This window comes from Bos taurus, chromosome 18 (assembly GCF_002263795.3).
Source record: "Bos taurus isolate L1 Dominette 01449 registration number 42190680 breed Hereford chromosome 18, ARS-UCD2.0, whole genome shotgun sequence".
Taxonomy (NCBI): Eukaryota; Metazoa; Chordata; class Mammalia; order Artiodactyla; family Bovidae; genus Bos; species Bos taurus.
In genome coordinates, this window is record NC_037345.1 from 10649592 (window position 1) to 10673975 (window position 24384).

At 49.7% G+C, this 24384-nt stretch overlaps 1 protein-coding gene across 2 annotated transcripts in view; it reads left to right on the plus strand.

The window, feature by feature from the left end:
- The window catches only part of ATP2C2 (ATPase secretory pathway Ca2+ transporting 2), a 77057-nt gene that overhangs the window by 42711 nt on the left and 9962 nt on the right, over window positions 1-24384 (plus strand). For both annotated transcript variants that reach the window (XM_002694745.4, XM_010814393.3), the window contains exons 8-18: window positions 771-920; window positions 998-1066; window positions 1797-1872; window positions 5908-5974; window positions 15540-15664; window positions 15812-15909; window positions 16512-16613; window positions 17407-17496; window positions 19571-19672; window positions 21451-21607; window positions 23681-23851. In XM_002694745.4, coding sequence (XP_002694791.2) covers window positions 771-920; window positions 998-1066; window positions 1797-1872; window positions 5908-5974; window positions 15540-15664; window positions 15812-15909; window positions 16512-16613; window positions 17407-17496; window positions 19571-19672; window positions 21451-21607; window positions 23681-23851 — 1207 coding nt within the window. The remainder of the gene's footprint in view (window positions 1-770; window positions 921-997; window positions 1067-1796; window positions 1873-5907; window positions 5975-15539; window positions 15665-15811; window positions 15910-16511; window positions 16614-17406; window positions 17497-19570; window positions 19673-21450; window positions 21608-23680; window positions 23852-24384) is intronic.

The following is a 24384-nucleotide window of genomic DNA, read 5'->3' on the forward strand; positions in this document are numbered from 1 at the left end:
CCAATGCAGGGTTCAATCCCTGGTCAGGGAACTAGATGCCACATGCCACAGATAGAAGTTCACGTGCTGTGGCTAAAAGGTCCTCCCCACCACAAAGAAGATCGAAAATCCCCCATGCGGCAACTAAGCCGGGTGCGGCCTAATTAATTAACTAATTAATTAAATATTTTTTTTAATATTATAAAGTGGATAAAATAATAGTGTCTTTCATGGAGGGTGTGAGGATTAAGCAATAAGCCTTGTGAAGTGCTCTGTGCTGGACCTGGTGCATAGTAGGTGTTCTGGAAATGTTACCCTGGAAACATCAGGAAGTATGTGTATCTGTGACTGCATGTGTGTTTCAGGTGTTGACATGACCTTAGGCTATCATCAAGTAACCCGGCTCAGTGCTACTCAAATCACACGGATTGTGTGGGAACCCCAGGGTGGGCAGGATGTGGGAGTTAGGGGAAAGATAGGATGATCCGAAAGGGATATTCTAATTTAACCATTGCCTAAGTTTTTTTTAAAAAGTTTTATTAAAATTGAAAAGGGTGTTAAAACAGGATTTGAGATTGCTATGTTTTCTGAAAGGGGTCCCATATGCAAAGCTTTTCTGATTCCTGGAGTCACCAGAGGCCGTGTTGTGATACTTGTTTCCTGATTTCAGCGCGCTCTTGTTTGCTGTCTGTTGACCAGTGACGTTAAGGTGTCAGACACTATCCTGGGCTTTGAACCAGCTCACAGGTTGGGGGGCTGGTGCTACACCTTCTCTCTTTGCTCCCCCCCAGGTCACAGACCTCCTGGTGGACGAGTCCAGTTTCACGGGAGAAGCCGAGCCAAGCAGTAAGACAGATACCCCACTGACAGGCGAGGGTGACCTCACGACCCTGAGCAACATCGTCTTCATGGGGACCCTGGTGCAGTGCGGGAAGGGCCAGGTGAGCCCCGGGGCCTTGGCGTCCCTCACCTGTGGGCCTTCAGCCTCAGACCTCACACCCCTCTCTCCTGGACGCAGGGCGTCGTGATCGGAACAGGAGAAAAGTCCCAGTTTGGAGAGGTGTTCAAGATGATGCAGGCTGAAGAGGTAAGGGACTGGGGGCTTTGGGTTTCTTTCTTTTTTAGATTATTTGTTTATTCATGGCTGCACTGGGTGTTCATTGCTGTGTGTAGGCTTTCTCTAGTTGCGGCGAGCAGCAGCTACTCGTTGTGGTGCTCAGGCTTCTCATTGCGGTTGGTGTTGTGGAGCACGGGCTCTAGGGCCCCCGTTGCCTCGCTGCATGTGGGATCCTCCTGGATCAGGGATCGAACCCGTGTCCCCCATATTGGCAGGCGGACTCTCAACCATTGGACCAGCAGGGAAGCCCTGGGTTTCTTGTAAGGTGGGGTTTGAGATGATTCTCAGCTGGTGACACCTGCCCCACCTACTCCTTAGGAACAAGGATGATATGGTTAATGTGAGTACACTTTTAAAAACTTTTTACTTTGAAATGCTCATTAGGATTTTTGTCAAGATATGACTTACGGTGATATGCACAGATCTGAAATGTAGCAGTCTGTGGATTTCTATATATGTGTCCCTGTATAATCATCACTCAGCTTAAGATATAAAAAAATCCAAGCAGGGTCTTCCCTGGCGGTCCAGTGGTTGGGATTCTGTGCTTCTACTGCAGAGGGCACGAGTTCCATCCCTGGTCAGGGAACTAAGATTCCACAAGCTCACAGTGCAGCCAAAAAAAAAAAAAGAGAGAGAGAATAGAAGCAGGAGGGACACTCCCAGATCTCATCTAACAAACTCATTGTTCTCATCCTTTTAGACACCTAAAACTCCTCTACAGAAAAGCATGGACAAGCTGGGGAAGCAACTGACACTCTTCTCATTCGGCATAATTGGTGGGTGAAGCAGTTTCTGCATGGGGTCCTGGCAGGGGTGGAAGAGGGGGTGGGGGGTGTGGAAGGGAGCCATCCTGTGCACCCATAGCTGTCTCTCAAATACCTTACTACTCACCTGGGTGAGGACTGGGGTTTGGGATCAGAGGTTCTTGGTCAGCAGCAAGAGGTTTCTGTATCAATCGGACAAGCTAGCAGCAGTAACAGGTAGCTCCTACATTTTAATGGCTTAACATGATCATAACTTATTTCTTGCTTACACTGCAGTCCGTGGGCACATTCCTGGTGAAATGGCTTTCCCAGGTAGCTCACTTCTGAACACTGACTTGCAGTCCCAGGCTCCTGCTGTATTGTTGTTCTGCCTTCCTCCAGTTCCTGGGAGGAGTGGGCCATAATTCTGTTAAACCAGCAGATGGGGAAAGAAAGAACATAGAGACTTGTGGGGAGTGGGGGTGGGAGGGGGAGCATTTTTTAAAGGCAGGGACCAGGAAGTGAAGTCATCACTTTTGCCCATTCTTGATTGGCCAGAATGAAGTCACATGGCCTACCTAACTGCAAAGCAGACTGGGAAATGTAGTCTGGTGGTGCACCGGCAGGTTTCTATGCTGTGCCTGGGCTTGTTCCTCCTGACCTTTGGCAGCATACCAAACAGTATCCCCATGGTGCTGCAGCCCAAAATTCAGGTCTTATTCCTGAATTATACCCTGGTTCCTGCACCTGCCCCTTCCTGCTGCCTCCAGCTCTGGCTTTGAGTCTGTGTCCTTCGTTCTCAGCTTCCAGGGTCAACCAGTGCCTGGGCCATTATAGATTCTCAATAAATGTTGGTTTAGTGAATAAAGGAACAAAGCAGCCAACCACTGCCCATAGCACAAGCAGTGATGAGAGGAGCTCTAGTGAGTCTGGCTAAAACTGCAGAGTGGAGAAAGTTCTTGGGAGAAGAGGCGGCTGTCCCTCCTAGCAGCAGTTTTGTCGTGCTTCTGGTCATCCAGATGCATTGGTTCATTTAACGAGTATCTTATGACACACTTGACCCTGCGATAGGTTCTGGGGCCACTGAGATGAGTAAGACACAGCTTCTTCCCTTTGGAGGACTCCAGAGAAGTAGGAGAGAGACACCTGAACAAATATGAAATGTGAAGGTAGCTGTTAATTTTGCATGGGAGAGTTGAGAAGGCTTCAAAGAGGAGGTGACGTTAAGTTGGGTCTTGTAGGATGGGTAGGAGTTTGCCAAGTGAAAAAAAGAGAAGATTGGGAATTTCAGACCAAGGAAAACATATATGCAAAGGCATGGAAGGTATCTCCCATTCCTTTACAACTTTAGGAGGTTGTAAAATTAGCAAAGTGTTAAGAGGATATGATCTGAATTTGGATCTCTCAATTCTATCATGCTAGAGATAGACCTGCCTGCCCTTTCCTCCCTGGCCACCCCTTCCCCATTCTCTAGTTTCTAGGCTCCTTTCCAAATGTCAATTTTGGATATTGTACTCAGAGTTTGCTCAGTCAGTAGGTTTCCTGTTTTCGAATAGCTCTGTGTCCTCTTCCCTCCTTTCCGCCCTAGTTTTCCCTGGAGCAGTTTCATGGGAAGTGGGTTTTATCTTAACTGTCAAGTCTTATCACAGCCAGGGAGGGCTCTGTGCTTGTGAGAGGATTTGGAGGCCGTGCTCAGGCATGGTGGAGGAGGACTGTGATAGATTAGTGATGTCTGTCATGGAGGGAGAGTGGCTCTATGCCATCATTCACCTGCCCTCCTTGGGGTTACACTGATTAGGCATCTGGGACAGGGTGGATGGATGCCCACACGCCCCTGGCTGCCCAGAGGGCCCTTTTACTCTCTAGAGCAGGGGATGGAAACTCGGACTCCCAGGCCAAATCGGGTTCACCACCTGTTTTGTGTGGCTCACAAGCCAAGACTTTTACAAAAATCAGAAGAAGACTATCTTCTGACATTAACCTTATATGAAAATCAAATTTCAGTGTTCACAAATAACTTTTATTGGCACACAGCCAAACCCATTCATATATTATCTATGGCCATTTGCACACTGCAATGGCCAAGTTGAGCTGCAACAGACCATAAGGCTCATAAAGCAAGTGCTGTTTTCTACCCAACCTGTTGGAGGAAAAGCTGTCTGCCACCTGCTCTAGACCCTGGGGTTGCCAGAAGGAGAACGGGCTGTAGCAATAGCCCCCAGAGAAAATACCAAGTAGGTGTGCTTCAAGACAGATTGTCAAATAGATGCTCGTAGCAGGCCTTTCCACAGGATGAAATCTGTCAAAGGTCAGAGGTGCTGCAGGGTCACTGCCTCGTATAAGCCATTATTCCTCACGTTAACTTAGAACTTAAATTGGCATGTCCGTGGCCAGGCCCGTGATAACCGCTCAGATGTTTTCTCTTTTTAGTAAATATTTCAAGAACTGCTCTGGCAGAGTGGGAGTTGTGAACCCTTAGAAAGGCCTAGGGATGCTGGGAAAGAGTGGTGTGCTGGTAAAGGCTTAACAGCCGGTTTCAGGGAAAAGTGGTGTTTGTCACCTCTGTGGTCTCAATACTCACAGTGTCCTATTTCTAGACACCGATGGAAAATTACTGAACCTGAATTTGGGAAGAAATAAGCACATTTGGCTTTTGTGAGGCCCCCACCCTCCTACTGTGGCAGGACCCAGGATGGGGGCAGGTCCTGTGGGTTGGCTCTGCCCCTATTTTTAGTAAAACTTCCCCCTAATCTTTCTAGGTTCATTTGGGTTCCTGCTAAGATTTTGACTACTGAGTTCTGTTGCTAGTCAAAGTATGAAAAAAAAAAATGAAACCCCAATAAGTCAGATCTTATGACCTCTCTACCCCCAACACACACATACCCAAACACATGCAGACACACACACGCCACTACTGCCCAGCAGAAAGCTCACCCTGGCTCTGCTTTCCCTACAAGACACATCTGATGCTCTTCGGCAAGTCCCCCAGGATGTGTCAACAGGCAACCCCTCTCACCTCCTACTTCCCCCTCGCCTGTCTTGTAACTGTGGCCACAGCAGTTCATGACTTGGTGTTACTGTGGGCCAGGAGCCATGCTGAGATCTCCAAGGGCATTGTTACATCTTAAATCCTAAAACAAGTCCTTGAGGAAGATGTAGTCATTTCCTCCACTTTACAGATGAGCAAACTGAGGCCGTGCCTGGTGGACCCTGAACTTTGCCCCGTTGCCAGAACATCTCGGGCCTTTCATGGGCCCCAGCATGAGTCATGCACTTCTTTACCTGAAGGCTCCATCTCTGACTGTCCACATACCCCGTGTGTAACACAGTGTCTGGTGTTTAAATACTGGGCCAACAATTGATGAAAGAGAAAAATGGGATAAGGAATGTCTTTAATCACAAAAATGCAGAATAAAATCAGCTAAGAGAGACCAGCTCGTGAACCCATCAGGGGAGCGGCTGTCGTTGGTCATGTCAGAAACCTTGGGGCAAGTCCTATAAACATACAGCCTGTGGGAAACTTCTGGAATAGCTCAGAAATGTTGCAAACAGCCCCAGATAAACCGGGTGGCTGTTTCTTTCTTTTACTTGAACTGACTTGATCCTTTCCTGAAAAAGGAAAACCATCCTCTTTTGTAAGCAGGAGAGTTCCTTCCTTAAAAATGGGAGCGGTGACAAGTGTTTGAAGTTATTCATAATTGCTCTGTGTCTGTATTTCCATAAACACTAAGGAAATGAGTTTGGAATGCCTTCAGACGTTGAAAAACATACTTGTGTGTGTGTGGATGGGTGTGTGCGTGTGTTCATAAACATTCTGTTGCTGTTCATTCTGCGTGTTGTTCATAAACATTCAGTCACTAAGTCACATATGACTCTTTGCAACCCCTTGGGCTACAGCACACCAGGCTTCCCTGTCCACTATCTCCCAGAGTTTGCTCAAATTCATGTCCACTGAGTCAGTGATGCCATCCAACCATCCCATCCTCTGCCGCCCTCTTCTCCTTGAGCCTGTATATATACGTGTGTGTGTGTGTGTGTACTTATGTGTGTGTTTCCATCTCCTCCCAGGCCTGATCATGTTCACTGGCTGGCTGCAAGGGAAACACCTGCTCAGCATGTTCACCATCGGGGTCAGGTAAGGGTGCTGGGCCATTGCCCTTCATTTGTGCAGCAAGAGAAGGTGGGAGTTTGGGGGCAGGAACGGTGTGGGGCAGATGCAGCCCCTCCACTCCAAGCCCCAGTCCCCCGCAACGCATTGTCTGGTGGTGGGGGTGTCCAACGAACGTCAGAAAAAGGAATGACAGCTCCTCGTCCTTGTCCCCCGAGCCATGGGTTTATGTCTTACTGGCTAAATACGGACTCCAGAGCCAGCCTTCAATCCTTCCCAGCATCAGGGTCTTTTCAAAGGAGTCAGTTCTGTGGAAGGATTGAAGGCAGGAGGAGGAGGGGACGACAGAGGATGAGATGGCTGGATGGCATCACCGACTCGATGGACGTGAGTCTGAGTGAACTCCGAGAGTTGGTGATGGACAGGGAGGCCTGGCGTGCTGCGATTCATGGGGTTGCAAAGAGTCGGACACGACTGAGCGACTGAACTGAACTGAACTGAGAAGCAGTCTGCCCAGTTTAGTTTTTGCCTTTGCCATTTGCGCTTCCTTGGAGGCTCAGACAGTAAAGAATCTGCCTACAAAGCAGTAGACCTAGGTTTGATCCCTAGCTGGGGAGATCCCCCGAAGAAGGGAATGGCTACCCACTCCAGTATTCTTGCCTGGGAAATCCCACGGACAGAGGAGCCTGGTGGGCTACAGTCCATGGGGTCACAATGAGTCAGACATGACTGAGCGACCAACACTTTGCCGCTTGCCAGCGGGGCCACCCCAGGCAAGCATCTTCACTTTCTGGTTCTCTGTGTCCTCCTCTGTAAATGAGGGTGACGTCAACCCTCCTAAGGGTGCGTGAGGATGCCCTGGTGCCCCTTGCAGGTGCCTGCCGCCAAACTGAGCACAAGGTGGGTGCGTGTTCTAATTAGCATCTGGAACTCGGCCCTTGGTTTATGGAGACGGCTGCAGGAGAGGACAGAAGACACAGGGCTGACAGCAGGGAGCAGAACCAGGGTCTGGGCTTTAAGCCCGGGGAACCTGCCTTCCCTGGCCTGGCGATGCTCATAAACAACTATCCCAGCCCAGGTCCTGCTGGAGGAGCAGAGGCAGGCAGGGGGAGTTGCCACAGCTTTTCCATGGCTGCTTGGGGACACGGGCTTGTCCCAGCAGAGGGGCAACTGGTGATCTGGGATGTGAAGGAGCCACTTCAGGCCCGTGTTGGTTTCCCCGGGGTGGGACCCCCACCTTGTGTTGTCTATAAGATGGTTCAGGTGACACGTTGTTGTTCAGTCGCTCCGTTGTGTCTAACTCTTTGCAACCCCATGGGCGGTAGCACACCAGGCTTCCCTGTCCTTCACTATCCTGGAGTTTGCTCAAACTCATGTCCACTGAGTCGGTGATACCATCCAACCATCTCATCCTCTGTCTCCCCTTCTCCTCCTGCCCTCAGTCTCTCCCAGCATCGGGGTCTTTTCCAGTGAGTCAGCTCGTCACATCAGGTAGCCTAAGTATTAGAGCTTCCGCATCAGTCCTTCCAATGAATATTCAGGGTTGATTTCCTTTAGGATTGACTGGTTTGATCTCCAAAGTACTCTCAAGAGTCTTCTCCAACATCACAGTTCAAAAGTATCAAGTCTTCAGCACGCAAGCTTCTTTATGGTCCACCTGTCACATCAGTACATGGCTACTGGAAAAAAACATAGCTTTGATTATACAGACCTTTGTCGGCAAAGTGATGTCTCTACTTTTTAATATGCTATCCAGGCTTGTCATAGCTTTTCTTCCAAGGAGCAAGCATCTTTTAATTTCATGGCTGCAGTCACTGTCTGCAGTGATTTTGGAGCCCAAGAAAGTAAAATTTGTCACTGTTTCCATTTTTTCCCTCATCTATTTGCCATGAAGTAATGGGACTGGATGCCCTGATCTTCATTTTTTGAATGTTGAATTTTAAGCCAACTTTTTCACTCTCCTCTTTCACCTTCATCAAGAGGCTCTTTAGTTCCTCTTGGCTTTCTGCCATTAGGGTGGTGTCATTTGCATATCTGAGGTTATTGGTATTTCTCCTGGCGGTCTTGATTCCAGCTTGTGTTTCATCCAGCCTGGCATTTCGCATGATATACTCTGCACGTAGGTTAAATAAGCAGAGTGACAATATACGGCCTTGACGTACTCCTTTTCCAATTTTGAACCAACTTGTTCCATATCTGATTGTATCTGTTGATTCTTGACCTGCATACACGTTTCTCAGGAGGCAGGTAAGGTGGGTCTGGTATTCCCATCTCCTTAAGAATTTTCCACTGTTGTGATCCACACAGTCAAAGACTTTAGCATAGTCAATGAAGCAGAAGTAGACGTTTTCCTAGAATTCCTTTGCTTTCTCTGTGATCCAGAGGATATTGGCAATTTGATCTCTGGTTCCTCTGCCTTTTCTAAATCCAGCTTATACATCTGGAAGTTCTTGGTTCATGTACTGCTGAAGCCTAGCTTGAAGGATTTTGAGAATTACCTTGCTAGCATGTGAAATGAGTGCAGTTGTGCAGAAGTTTGAACATTCTTTGGCATTGCCCTTTGGGATTGGAATGAAATCCAATACATATACCTTTTCCAATCCTGTGGCCACTGCTGAGCTTTCCAAATTTGCTGGCATATTGAGTGCATCAATTTAACAGCATTATCTTTTAGAGTTTGAAATAATTCAGCTGAAATTCCATCACCTCCACTAACTTTGTTCAGAGTGATGCTTCCTAAGGCCCACTTGACTTCCCACTCCAGGATGTCTGGCTCTAGGTGAGTGACCACACCATCGTGGTTATCTGAGTCATTAAGACCTTTTTTGTACAGCTCTTTTGTGTATTCTTGCCACCTCTTCTTAATATCTTCTGCTTCTGTTAGGTCCATACCATTTCTGTCCTTTATCGAGCCCATCTTTGCATGAAATGTTCCCTTGGTATCTCTAATTTCCTTGAAGAGATCTCTAGTCTTTCCCATTCTGTTGTTTTCCTCTATTTCTTTGCATTGCTCGCTAAGGAAGGCTTTCTTATCTCTCCTTGCTATTCTTTGGAACTCTGCATTCAGATGGATATATCTTTCCTTTTCTCCTTTGCCTTTCACTTCTCTTCTTTTCTCAACTATTTGTAGGGCCTTATCAGACAACCATTTTGCCTTCTTGCATTTCTTTTTCTTGGGGATGGTTTTGATCCACCTCCCATATAATGTTACCAACCTCCATCCATAGTTCTTCAGGTATTACGTCTACCAGATCTAATCCCTTGAATCTCTTTGACCCCAACACTTATGGGGTTCTCTTCCACTGTATAATCATAAGGGTTCTGATTTAGGTCATACATGAATGGCCTAGTGGTTTTCCCTGCTTTCTTCAAATTAGGTGAATTTAGCAATGAGACGTTCATGATCTGAGCCACAGTCAGCTCCTGGTCTTGTTTTTGCTGATTGCATAGAGCTTCTCCATCTTCAGCAAAGAATATAATCAATCTGATTTCAGTACTGACCATCTGGTCATGTCCCTGTGTAGAGTCATCTTTTGTGTTGTTGGAAGAGGGTGTTTGCTATGATCAGTGCATTTTCTTGGCAAAACTCTGTTAGCCTTTGCTCTGCTTCATTTTGTACTCCAAGGCCAAACTTGCTTGTTATTCCAGGTATCTCTTGACTTTCTGCTTGTGCATTCCAATCCCCTATGATGAAAAGGACATTTTTTTTTTTTTTTTTTGGTGTTAGTTCTAGAAGGTCCTGTAGGTCTTCGTATAACCATGCAATTCCAATTCTTTAGCACTAGTTTTTGGGGCATAGACTTGCATTACTGTGATGTTGAATGGTTTGCTTTGGAAATGAACCAAAGTCTTTCTGTCATTTTTGAGATTGCCACTCGTGTACTGCATTTTGGACTCTTTCGTTGACTATGAGGGCTACTCCATGTCTACTAAGGGATTCTTGCCCACAGTAGTAGATGTAATGGTCATCTGAATTAATTTGCCCATTCTTGTCCATTCGGTCACTGATTCTTAAAATGTTGATGTTCACTCTTGCCATCTCTTGTTTGACCACTTCCAAAGGTGATATGTGGGAAATTATTTTAATATTTATTAAATATTTAATGTTGGTGAGAAAAAATTTATACTTAGTACATCAAACCCATGATGTAAACAAACTTAGATGCCCATCAATTAATGGACAGATAAGCAACATGCAGTGTATTATTATTCAGCCACAAAAAAGAGTGAAGCACTGCATTTGATACAGGGTGGTTGCCATAGAAACATGCGGCTAAGAGGAGGGCGAATGTATGGTGTGTGCTGTCGTGTCTGACTCTTTGTGACCCCCATGGACTGTAGCCTGCCAGGCTCTTCTGTCCTTGGGATTTCTCATGCTAGAATACTGGAGTGGGTTACCATTTCCTCTTCCAGGGGATCTTCCCAACCGAGGGATGGAACACCCGTCTCCTCACTGGCAGGCAGATACGTTAGTACTGATCCACCTGGGAAGCCCGAAGAGGAGGAAGCCAGACTCAAATGGCCGCATACTATGACTTTGTTTTTATGAAGTGAAGTGAAAATCGAATACTGGAGTGGGTAGACTTTCCCTTCTCCAGGGGATCTTCCTGACCCAGGAATCGAACTGGGGTCTCCTGCATTGCAGGCAGATTCTTTACCAACTGAGCTACCAGGGAAGCCCAAGAATAATAGAGTGAATAGTCTATCCCTTCTCCAGCAGATCTTCCCGACCCAAGAATTGAACCGGGGTCTCCTGCATTGCAAATGGATTCTTTACCAACTGAACTATCAGGGAAGCCATTTGTTTTTATGAAATGCCCCAAAGAGGCAAATTCATACAGACAGAAAAAGTGCCTGCCAGGAGATGAGCTCAGGAAATAAGGAGGGACCACAGCAGTTATGGGGATTCTTTAGAGGGTGATTAAGAGGTTCGATATGACTGAGTGACTTCACTTTCACTTTTCACTTTCATGCATTGGAGAAGGCAATGGCAACCCACTCCAGTGTTCTTGCCTGGAGAATCCCAGGGACGGGGGAGCCTGGTGGGCTGCTGTCTCTGGGGTCGCACAGAGTCGGACACAACTGAAGCGACTTAGCAGCAGCAGCAGCAGCAAGAGGTTCTAAAAGTGATTATGATGATGGTTATACAACTCTGAATATACTAAAAACCATTGGATTGTATACTTTAGAAGGGCGAGTTTTATGATATGTGAATTACATCTTAACAAAGAAAACAGAAAGCAGGTAATTAAGAAAGCTGTTATTACAAGGATCCTTGGAGCCTGTCTAATGTATACAAAAAAGGAAACTGTTTGCAAACAGCTGAGTTGGAACTGCCATTATAGTAAATGACAGTGAGGCACTCCCAGGGGATGGGGCATCCCGTGTGAAGTGTGGAGGCCGTGGGGGGCCGGCCAGTGTAGGCAAGAGAGCCTTGCACTGGGGGTGGAATGCACACATCTCTGGTACTTAGTCAAGTCCATCCGTGTATAAATGAATGGATGGCATTACCTGGCAGTTAGCAGTAGGACGAGATTCAGGTATGGGTCTTTTAACATTCCAAATGCCTCTTTTTAAATCATGGGGCACTGTGTGCATTGAGAGGCAGGCGGGCAAAGTCCACCTGTGGGCAGGTATGTGTCCTATTACAGAAGTATTCAATGACTATTTTTTGAGGGTTTTTTTCTTAAGGTTTTTTTTTTTTAAAGTACTTATTTATTTGGCTGCGCTGGGGCTGGGTTGCAGCATGTGGGATCTAGGTCCCTGACCGGGGATAGAACCCTGTTCCCTTGCACTGGGAGCATGGAGTCTTGCTCTGGACCACCAGGGAATCCCCCAAGGTGTTCTTTTGAATAGACAAAGTCATGATCTCAAGTTGAATAGAGTGGCCTGACTTTGTCTCCTGAGCTATGTGTGCCCTGAATGGAATAAAGGAAAACAGAACCCAGAGCTTTCGATGGCCGTTTTTCCTTGGGTCGGTATCTGAATGTTGGTACACTAGGTGAGTCGGTTCTAGAATCTTCAGGAAAGTGAAGGTGGCGCAGCCAGGGTCGAGGAGGGGTGGGGCTCTGGAGGGACACGTGGCCCTGTGCATCATGGACCACTCTGCCGGGCAGGCTGGTCTCCTGATGGGGAAGCTGGAGCTTAGGCCAGCACACTTGCCACAGTTACAGGATTCCGGGAGCGGAGGAGACAGACTGCCAACGCCGTGCATTCTGCTCCAAAGCCAGGGTCCCGGTCAGTGCTCCGGCCACCACCCGGGCAGGACAGGGACTCTCCCCCTGCTGCCTGTGGTCCTGGCAGTTGGCTTGTTTACTTGCCCCGTACGTGTTTGCTGAGCAGCTGCTTACTGTGTACTTGCCTCGTCCACTGCTGTTGGAGCTGGACCTTGGAGTCTGCAGGCTGGAGGGGAAAGTAAACGTGAACAATTTAAGTGGATGTTAGCAAATAGTCACAACTTCTGATCAGTACTGCACAGGAGACGACAGCTGAGAGAGGGATTAAATGGGGAGATTGGAAGGGGTGTCCCCAGAAAAGGCAGCTGGAGGTTTCTCTGAGGAGTTGAAGCTGGAGAGATGCGGACCTGCTAGGGGTGGGAAGGGCGGGCGTTCAGACAGGGGACTGGCCGCAGGGGACTGGCAGGGCAGAGGCGTGGAGGAGGCAGCAAGCCTGGCTCATCCGAGGAACCCAGAAGGAGGTGCAGCTGGCTGGGGGATAAGACCGGACGGGGTCGGGGGCGGGGGGTCCCTTAGGGGCTGATCACATGGAACCTCACGGGCCCCGTTTCCTCCAGAGCCCAATCACATCCTCAGAACCCTTCTCCACGAACTGTGTGGCCATCTCTGCTCTCCTTTGGAGCAGAGAGGCGGTGGGAGGCGTGAACTGCAGCGTGTTCCGAGGCATGGGAGGAAGGAGCAGGGGCGTGGCCGTGGACAGTGGAGTTGGAGGCGAGGGCAGGGCTTCCCGAAGAGGAGGACGCTGTAGAGCTGGGGGCCTTGGACTTGAGCGTAACTAACCTCACCACATGAGGGTCCCTGGGAGAGCTTGTCCCAGACAGATTGCAGGGACTGTGACTCAGGCTAGAGGGTGGCGGGGATGGGAGACCCTGAATTCCTAACAGGCTCCCTGGGGATACGGATGCTGTCGGTTCAGGAAGCATCAGTCTTCAGAGAAGCATCAGAGAAGTGAGGCTGTGGCTCCAGCCACCCCAGCTGGGACTCCAGCAAGAGGTGGGGCCAGGGAGGAAGGCTGGGTGCTGGAAAGGGGGCTTAGATGACTAGGTCTTTCAAAGGCTGGGTTAGGGGCAGAGGGCGAGCCTCAGCTGTGAGGGGCTCCCAGAATAAGCAGAGCCTTCAGACCATGATGAATGAGAACCTCCTCCACGTGAGGATGCATCCCGACCCATGTCATCAACCATGGAGAGTTCCAAGAGCCAAAAAGACTGTTAAATAGTTCCAGGTCTGTAAGAGAATAGGCTCCTACGTCCACCCCAACCCCACCTCCCCAGGGTGATTTTTTTTTAATATTTATTTATTTATTTAGCTGTACCAGGTCTTAATTCTCTGACCAGGGATCGAACCCAGGACTCCAGCATTGGGAGTGTGGCATCTTAGCCACTGGACCACTAGGGAAGTCCCTCCCCAAGGTTATTTCTGATTTCTGGTCTTAACAGCTCCTTTCACCCCACTCATCGCACTCTATCTCCAGTAAACTCGAAAGAAAACCAAGTCTTTTTGTTTCACTTGTGGCTTGGGAACAACGAGGCTCTTCAGCTTTGCTTTGTTTTCCGCACTCCTTTCTTTCGTAGGCTGTGCCGGGTCTCCTAGCCGCAGCTTGTGGACTCTTAGTTGCAGCTTGTGGGATTCGGTTCTCCCATCAGGGATCAAACCCGGGGCCCCTGCACTGGGAGCCCGGAGTCTCAGCCACAGGACCACATGGGGAGGGGACTGGCTGGGCAGAGGTATGGAGGAGGGAGCAAGGGAAGTCCCAAGACTCTTCAGTTTTTAGCAGAAGTGAAATCACTCAGAACCTCTCAATCATAAGTTAGAAATGGCAAGATAGCCAGCGTGCAAGAGATTCTCCAAAACAAATAACCCAAGAATCATCCTTTTAAAAACTTTTTCCTGCTTCCCTCTGCTGCAGGGGACCTTCAGGATGAGCCAAGGTCCACTTGCTTTTCCTGGTCTAGCCTAATCTTTATTAGTTTGCCAGTTAATTTTTTTATTATGACAAAAGCACCCAGACACACACAATGTCCTTCCCATGCCATGTAGGAGGGAAGGGCTGGCAATAACCCTTTGCAAATGTTTGCTTAGCTGGTCTTGTCAGCCCATGCCATAAAACCAAGGAACCTTCTTGCTGTCACCATAGAAACCAGAACAGTCTCTTGACCAAACTCTGCCACCTTGGTTTATGTAACTTTCCCCTGAATGCGTCTTTGTCTCCGGGTAAAAGATCGCCGTTCATACCGTATTTCCTCACTTCTAAGATGTACACTCTTTTTCACTTTTTACCTTCTCTGCAGTCAGACTGCTTCTCACAAGTGAGGTGATAAGAAAGCACTGTGTCGGTTAATGGGCAGTATTTTTCCTTTCTTTAGTGACGCACAAGATAATGGTGCCCTCTCTAATCAACAGCACCTCAGGTTTGATGAAATACTGCAGCCGTGCGTGGCTTGGCTGGATGGACATCGGCAGCCGGGCTTTCTGGTTATGGACCACCTGTGTAGAGCGCTCAGTATGTGTGAGGCCAGGGTGTGTCTGGGCTCTTGCACTTGCCATGAATTCACTCATTCCTGTGTGTTCAGCAAATATTTACTGACTACCTGCAGGCCTCTGCTGTGCAAAGGGTGAGCCCTTTGGGTGTGGTGTGGTGACGCTCACTGCACAGCTCTGCAGTCTGCCCCCCCTCCAGAGCCTCCCCCATCGGTCTGCGGTCACTGGCAAGACACAACACTTGCTACAGGAAGGGGATTCTGTGCTTCCAATGCAGATTCCCAAGGGAGGAGCTCATTGGTTCAGCTTGAGTCACATGTTCTCCTCTAATCCAATCAACTGTGGAGGGTGGGGTCACGTGGTACAGAAAGAGTGGGGAGGGGGAAGTGAACAGACACCAAAACAACCTGCTAAGCTAGGCAAAGGCATCGCTGTGTTACGTCATCTCCCCCAGTTTTCATGTCCTTGTCTGGTTTCTCACAGAAACTGTCTAAACCATTAGATAACCCAGGGACTTTCTGAACCCAAAAAGTCCACTTATTGTGTGATCCTGGAAATGTCTTTCAAGGGTCCAAAACTTTCATAAGAGCAACAATTTAAATGCAAAAGTACTTAAACAGGCAAAATGTTGGACAGACTAATTCACACTAAAGTGTGGATGTCTGATAGGAGAACAGGGTTTTGCAGGGGAAAAGCTCAGAGCAGTGGACACTGAAGAAGGAGGCAGGTGGATCATGGGATTGGGAGCAGAGAATAGAACAGAGAGGTGGAGAACCCACAGGTGAGCGTCACCGGGCAAACACGTGATCAACATCAGCTGGACTTCACATCACATTAAGTGTGTGTTAAAGGTGACCTGTCTGGCCTTTTCCATCCAGCCTGGCTGTGGCCGCCATCCCCGAGGGCCTGCCCATCGTCGTCACAGTTACGCTGGTCCTGGGAGTGCTGCGCATGGCCCGGAAGCGAGTTATTGTGAAGAAGCTGCCGATCGTGGAGACCTTAGGTAAGGAGCTCCCGCTGGTTGAGTTCTTACAAATTGGACTGAACGGGCTTCTTGGTGCCATGATAATTCAACCTGGGTGTTTCGTAAGGCTGAGAGTTGATGGTGACGACTTCTGTCTCCCATCAACTCTGACGTCTTCCTGTCCAGGTTGCTGCAACGTCATCTGTTCCGATAAGACGGGGACTCTGACTGCCAACGAAATGACTGTCACCCAACTCGTAACATCTGATGGGCTCCATGCCGAGGTGAGTCCATGTGAATTCATAAGGTTTGAGACCAAGGAGTGCCCTGCCAGACCTTTATCTTCTCAGAGAAAGCACACAAAGTCTTCCAGAAAACAATAAGGAAGACATAAATGTGGGTTATTGGACAGTTTCCTTGCCATTAATACAAATAGCAAGAGCATGACTGATGGAAGGCAGCCACCCCCTGGCTGGCATGACGCTACACCTGGTGGTTTGCACACTGTCCGCGGTTCCTTTCACACGCCAACCACTGAGTGACTGCGACTCAGATTGTATGGGCTTCAAAGGCTAAAACATTTGCTGTCTGGCTCTATAACAAGCTTGTCCACCCCCATTCTAGAACATAAGCAGTCTTATATGCTACTATTTGGTCTTCACAGCCATAGTTTTTACTGACTGCAAGACGCCCTGTTGCAATACTGAAGTGCACTGGGTGTCTGATGAATACTTAGTTCTGCAGGGGACACGGTCATGCTTGAAGCCTTGCTCGTGGTGGGACCCTGTCCTCAAGGGTAGACCCTCCCCCCAGAAAAAAGATAGTGCCAGCCAGGGAAGCGACTCTGCCTCCCAGGGACACCCCTATCTGCGGCTTTGCCCTGCAGGTCAGCGGAGTTGGCTACAACGGCAATGGGACTGTCTGCCTTTTACCCTCCAAGGAAGTCATTAAGCAGTTTTCCAACGTCTCGGTGGGGAAGTTAGTGGAGGTAAGCATCAAGAGTGCCGCCGTGGAGATAAACACGCGCCTTGAACAGAGCTGATGGGTTCTGTCTGCAGATAGAGACGGCAGTTGGACCGACTGGTTCTTGGTGACAACCGGGCCACACCCCAGGGGTCAGGTTATGGAAACGGCCCAGATAGAGATGGAGAGGTGGGAGGTCAGGGAAGGACTGGGAGCCCCTGCTCCCGCTGCTTGCTCCCTCCCCGCACACCCCTGCATTCACCCGTGTTCCTTTCTTAGCTGTTTCTACTTTTTCAGTTATTATTTTAAATTGAGCAATAGATCACCTGCCACAGAATTCACCACTGCAGAGAGTACAGCTCAGTGGGTCACAGTGTGTTCGCGAGGTGGTCACCACAGTCTGATCCCAAGACCCTTCGTCACCCTGATTAGAAGGCTGTGTCCCCGTCAGCGGGGCCTCACATGCGTGACCCCCAGTCTGCCTGCCTTCCCACTCTCAGTCCTTAGGATGGCTTTGTGACAGCTAGCATTCTGCTGAGTCAGTAAATTATTGAGTTGGCCGAAAAGTACATTCAAATGTGATGGAAAAACCTGAACGAACTTTCTGGTCAACCCAGTGTTACTGTGTGGCTTTTGCACTGTGGGGACTCTGGCACATTTTGAAGAGTAAATTCGTCCCTCCCTCCCACCCCAGCCCCAAAAACTGGTCAAGCCTTCAGGGCTGGACCTTTTCACATGCCTGAGCGCGCCCAGGACCCCGACGGGTGCAGCTCCAAATACTAACAAATGACCTTCAGAAACCCCTCCCTGCTTTGCAGGCAGGCTGTGTTGCCAACAACGCCATCATCAGAAAAAACACCGTGATGGGGCAGCCAACAGAGGGCGCCTTGGTGGCCCTGGCAATGAAGGTAGGAGGTCTGTGCTGTCCGCGTGGGCAGTTCTTTCACTGGGAGCCGGATTAGTAGCGGGATTCAAGGTCCTGTCTGAGTGAGGCAGGTCCTCACGTGGCCGGGTCCTCTTCCTTAAAGGACACCAGTCATACCGGAATCAGCTCCCCCAATGACCTCATCTTAACATTGTCACACCTGCAAAGACCTTATTTCCACATCAGACCCCATCACAGGCCCTGGGGAGTTAGACCTTCAATGTGTCTTTAGGGATACACGTAACCCATGACACCCTCTTCAGTTCAGTCGCTCAGTCACGTCCAACTCTTTGCAACCCCATGGATTGCAGCATGCCAGGCCTCCCTGTCCATCACCAACTCCCAGAGTTTACTCAAACTCCTGTCCATTGAGTCAGTGATGCCATCCAACCATCTCATCCTCTTTTGTCCCCTTCTCCTCCCACCTTCAATCTTCCCCAGCATCAGGGTCTTTTCAAATGTCAGTTCTTTGCATCAGGTGGCCAAAATATTGGAGTTTCAGCTTCAGCATCAGTCCTTCCAATGAATATTCAGGACTAATTTCCTTTAGAATGGACTGGTTGGATCTCCTTGTAGTCCAAGGGACTCTCAAGTGTCTTCTCCAACACCACAGTCCAAAAGCATCAAATCTTCGGCGCTCAGCTTTCTTTATAGTCCAACTCTCACATCCATACGTGACTACTGGAAAAACCATAGCTTTGACTAGATGGACCTTTGTTGGCAAAGTAACGTGTCTGCTTTTTAATATGCTGTCTAGGTTGGTCATAACTTTTCTCCCAAGGAGCAAGCGTCTTTTAATTTCATGGCTGCAGTCGCCATCTGCAGTGATTTTATAGCCCGCCCAAATAAAGTCTCTGACTGTTTCCATTGTTTCCCCATCTATTTGCCACCAAGTGATAGGACCAGATGCCATGATCTTAGTTTCCTGAATGTTGAGCTAAGCCAACTTTTTCACTTTGCTCTTTCACTTTCATCAAGAGGCTCTTTAACTCTTCTTCCCTTTCTGCCATAAGGGTGGTGTTATCTGCATATCTGAGGTTATTGATATCTCTCCCAGGAATATTGATCCCAGCTTATGTTTCATCCAGCCCAGCATTTCTCATGATATGCTCTGCATATAAGTTAAATAAGCACCCTCTTAGGAGGCTTTTAAGGTGTTTTTCCCCTAATCACTCCCTCCATGAGATTTTTTTTTTTTAAATATGGGCCATTTTTAAAGTCTTCATTGAATTTGTTACAACATTGCTTTTGGTTTTATGTTTTGGTTTTTTGGCCTCGAGGTACGTGAGTTCTTAGCTCCCCAGTCAGGGATGGAACCCACACCCCTTTCTTTGAAAGGTGAAGGCCTAACCACTGAGCCACCAGGGAGGTTCCCACCACCCTTCCCTGGTGGCTCAGACAGTAAAGAATCTGCCTGCAATGCGGGAGACCTGGATTTGATCCCTGGGTCAGGAAGGTTCCCTGGAGGAAGCATGGCAACCCACTCTAGTATTCTTGCCTGGAGAATCCCATGGACAGAGGAGCCTGGCGGGCTACAGTCCATGGGGTCACAAAGAGTCGGACATGATTGAGCAACTAACACAGGCAGGAGTACAGGTATTTAATGTCACAGATGTACTGCATGTCTGTTCCTATACTGTATGCGTTTTTTTGTGTGTGCTTTATACATAAAAGGACTAGATTTTTTCACCCCTTAAGGACCCATTTTCACGCCTTGAGTGGGCAGTGGGATGCATTAGGGTTGGTTTACATCTGGGGAAGTAGAGGCTCAGGCCTGTCCAGGAACTGACCTGAAAGCATCAGAGATCAATTGAACGTCACTGGCAGGGACCCGAGGGCTGGCCGCCCGCACCCACTCCCAGGGGCTCCTTCTGCCAGCTCTTCAAGTCTGAAACATTCCTCCTGGCAGAAACCCCATGGCCTTTCTCCGTGACCTAAACGCTTGGATTTCTCATCTGCCCGAGGTGGTTTGAATAATGAATAATTTAAATGGACAGAGCTTTGCATAGAGATTGGTTTAGGATGACTCACTGAAAACATCCCATTTATTATCCCAGATGGACTTAGGCGATATTAAAGATTCATACATCCGAAAGAAAGAGATCCCGTTCAGTTCGGAGCAGAAGTGGATGGCAGTTCAGTGCAGCTCCAAGAATGAGGTGAGGTTGTCTCTCTGCCCCCTTCCAGCCCCCACCCCCACCCCAGCAAAGCAAAATGCAGAGGTCAGGAGATGAGTTTCAAGTTCCCAGCTGCTTCTATGACATCCGAAGACGTGAAAATACAGTTGATGGCGATGAAAGCTCTGAGTATCTTGGGGCCACTTTCGAGATTGTCTTCTGAATCTCTGGTCCTCAAAGTGGGGTCCCAGACCAGCAGCAGCATCTCCTTGGAATTTGTTTGAAATGCAGATTCTCAGGCTGTACCCCAGACTCAGCATCAGATGTTCCAGGGGTGGAGTCCAGTCGTCTGTGTTTGCTGGGGGTTCTGATGCAAGTTCAGGTATGAGACTCAGCGGCCTGCAGTACAGTGACTGAGTAATTCCTACCAGAGTGACTACAGGCTCCTACTGATGATGCTGAGCCCGTTGCTAACTTGGGCTCCTTTTGTCACATTGCTGCATGCTGGGTTCTTTACACGTATGAGCTCATGTAACTGTTGCAATGGGGGAACGATCCGGGACGCACCCCTCGTGCCCACCATAGACGGATGACCTCACGTGTGTGTGCACATGTATGTTCTAAGCCACCAAGGGGAATATGTACCAAGCTCTTACCAGCTATCCCTGGGTGAGACAGCCCACCCTATCTTCCCCCTCCCCTTTTTTTTACATTTTCTGTAGCTTTTCAGATCTTCTACTGAAAAAAAAACAAAACAAAACATTTTCTTTCTCTTTTAAAAAGATTTTTATTGCCTTCCATCTTTTGCTCCAAACTTTCTGCTCTTGCTGGAACCTGCCATGTCTTGTCTATGCTGAGATTTTCCATCTCATTCACGGTGGCAGGCAGCTCGGCCAGCTTATCCTAGGTCTCTGCCGTGAGTGGACGAGTATAATACAGATTCCTGGTACTTAAGAGGCGTTCTGGACTTTTTTCAATGTTGTAATACCTTCAAATCTTATTTTCCCCCTAAGGCAATGATAATATATTTTCATTGAAAAAAAAATGATAGAAATGTGACTTAAAAAGTGGACCCTTCTGACAGTCCTGCCCCTTTTCTCTCTCTGCCCACCCCCCATCCCCACTATGCCCCTCAGCAGTCAGAGATCGAGCCTTCCAGAGTCTGCAGGTGCAGGTAGCAACACGTGGGGTGGTAGTTTCTAAAGAAGGTCCTGCTGTGTATAGTGCGTGTAGTCTGTTCTTTTCCCTTAAATGATGTCTGGGACAGCTTTCCGTGTCAGTGCATACAAGTGCCTTCACTGTCTACCATGAGCAAGTGGGCGCTGTGCTAGGGCTGGGGTCATACTGACAAGGCACCGGCCGCCTGGAGCTTACGGTCTAGGGGAGACAGAGCCTAACAGATACACCAGAAAAGGGTCAGCTGCTCATTTGGGTTCATCCTCATAAGCCAAGTTCATGGTGCCTCCCTCGCTTGGAAGTCTCCCTGAACTGGACACCTAGGAGTCAGTCACACATGTAAAAGCTGGGATATGACCAGTTCATGAAACATGTGGATGCTCTGAGCAACAACTGACCAGGGGCCCTGATGCAGGGGGCGGGTGTCCGGGTCACAGATCAGCCCTCTCTGGGCTGCGTGTGGTTCCATCACATGGACTTCCTGTAACTTCTCTTCCCGGTGGGGTCATTTATCCCAGACCATCATCGTTAACTGAAACAGATCAATGACCCCACCGTGAACACCTCCGTGTGGACGAGGTGATGGTCACCAGGAGCTGAAGCAGGCAGTGACTGCCAATGTTTTTCCCTCTGTATTTTCCAAGGAGCGGGAAGATATGTACTTCATGAAGGGGGCCTTTGAGGAGGTGATTCGTTACTGCGCCATGTACAACCACGGGGGCATCCCCCTGCCGCTGACGCCCCAGCAGCGAGCCTTCTGCCAGCAGGAGGAGAAGAAGATGGGATCCCTGGGCCTGCGAGGTCAGTGGCTGTGTTCCCAGCCCTATGCTGAGTCCGCACAGGATGCTGACTTCTCAAGGGTCATAACGCATGTTCCCTGGTCAACACGATCATGATCAGAGGGGCGTCAGGTAGAGCGCTGATGGGGGCAAAGCCAGGGTGGACCCTCCTGGGCAGATGAAACATAGGACGCCCTCCACATCCTAGCTGCCAGATGACACCCGTTAACCCAGATGTACCTCGTGTGTGCGAGGAGAGGTCCTGAGTTTTCTAAGACATGTGAACAGGCTGCCCCAGAAACGTTGATTTTCCTAATTGGTCATCTTCCTCAAGGCCTGCTTTCAGGAAAAGCCACGGTTCTTGTAAATGAACAGACATTTCATTTCTTGGCCATTTCCAGCTTGCTGCACAGAGCCGACACCTTCCCTGATGGGCTGAACATTAAGTAAGACTCCCTGCTGTCATGTGCCAGCCTGTCTGTTATCAGAGAAAGTGTCTAAAAACACTCTGGAACATGTGTACTCCCTCAGGGGAAACTGAGCAGCTTTGGCTTGCTATATTGGTTTCAATTGCCTTAGTTTTTCTTTGCAGGGGGCAGGAATTATAAATTGCTAGTAGCTCACTGACAAGTGTTGAAGGTGAGGATGTGGCAGATCTCTGGGACAGAGGTTAGCAGGGCAGGTAGGAAGGGAGGCATGGCACCCAAATCACTGACACACACCCCCAGCATCTCCGGCACACGCCCCCTGCATCTCTGGTACACGCCCCCAGCATCACTGGTACACGTCCCCAGCATCACTGGTACACGTCCCCAGCATCACTGGTACACGCCCCCAGCATCACTGGTACACGTCCCCAGCATCACTGGTACACGTCCCCAGCATCACCGGTACACACCCCCTGCATCTCTGGCACACGCCCCCAGCATCACTGGTACACATCCACAGCATCCATCCCTAGCATCACTGGTACACGCCCCCTGCATCCCTGGCACACGCTCCCTGAATCACTGGTACCTGTCCCCAGCACCACTGGTACACACCCCCTGCATCACTGGTACACGCCCCCTGCATCACTGGTACACGCCCCCTGCATCTCCGGCACACGCTCCCAGCATCCCCGGCACACGCCCCCAGCATCACTGGTACATACCCCCTGCATCCCTGGCACATGCCCCCAGCATCACTGGTACATGTTCCCAGCATCACTGGTACACGCCCCCTGCATCTCTGGCACATGCCCCCAGCATCACTGGTACATGTCCCCAGCATTACCGGTACACGCCCCCTGCATCTGCAGCACACACCCCCTGCATCTCCAGCACACTCCCCCAGCATCATTGGCACATACCCTCTGCATCTCTGGCACACATTCCCTACATCACTGGTACACATCCCCAGCATCACTGGTACACGTCCCCTGCATCTCCAGCACACACCCCCTGCATCTCTGGCACACGCTCCCTGCATCACTGGTACATGTCCCCAGCATCACTGGTACATGTCCCCAGCATCACTGGTACGCACCCCCTGCATCTCCAGCACAGTTTGATGACTAAGGGGTCACAGCTGAAACTTCTTGGCCACAGCCTCCCTCCAGTATCAGTAAGGTGACACAGTAAGGTCAGTTCTCACAGCACCCTCCTCAGAACATCGTCCCGAGCTGGGCCTGGCTTCTGTGCTGCTGAAACATGGTCCTCTCACCTGTGTTCCTCCCGCACACTTTTCGTGACTTGGTAGCTGCCACCCCAAGTCTGCTGGCAGTGACCGAGAAGGGCAGAGCAATTAGAGACAGCAGGCTGTCGAAACATCCCGTGTGCCAGCCCACAGACGTTCCCCTGGCCGCTTCCCTTGGGTGGGACACCGCTGCCGGTGGACAGGGTCCCGTTTCTCATGGGACGTGTTGTCACTGGCCCTGCTCCCCATCGTGGGTGAGCTGTCAAAAGCTGCTGCCCTGCGTGGGCCTGAGGACCACTGAGAATACCTTCCCTTCCCACTGTGGTCCAGGAACTTAGGGCCCAGCCACTCGTGGATGCGGTGGGGGCCGGGCCGACTGGGGACGAAAGTTTTCCAAACCTTCCTGCTCTGTCCACAGTGCTGGCCCTGGCCTCCGGGCCCGAGCTGGGGAAGCTGACGTTTCTGGGTCTCATCGGAATCATCGACCCTCCCAGGGCTGGCGTGAAGGAAGCAGTCCAGGTTCTCTCGGAGTCGGGCTTGTCTGTGAAGATGATAACGGGGGATGCTCTGGAGACGGCCTTGGCGATAGGTACCCGGGGAGGGCTGGAGGGCACGGGCCACCACCAGCGCTTATTCCTCGAGGGACCTGGTCAGCAGAGCTCACGCCTGCCTTCCACGTGCTAGGGAGAGATTTCTGAGGCTCAAGGACCCACATCCCACCGCCCGAGTGGGTGTTTGTCTCTCAAACGTCAGCAGGTTCTCCCAAAGAGGGAAGGACCTCAAGCGCACTGAGAAGCTTCTGTGTGCTCGGGCTGTCCGTCCACCCACGATCACACCTCATCTCCACAGGCCCAGTCTGCCTTGTGCCACTAGCCATGTGCCCTGAGCAAACCAGTGAGCCACTCTGACCCTCAGGCTCTTCCTCGGCAGAGGACCAGCTACCCCCTCCTCCTCCTACTGCGTTTATTACTGTTGGGAGGGGTGTCGTACCTTGGTCTTCTTCCCCCTCTTGTCTTGAGGCAGCCTGGCACTGGGGGAAGATCTCAGACTCTGGAATCAGACAGAAAGAACCATGGCAGGTCCAGTCTTAGCACTTACCTGCCCTGTGACCTTGAGAAAACC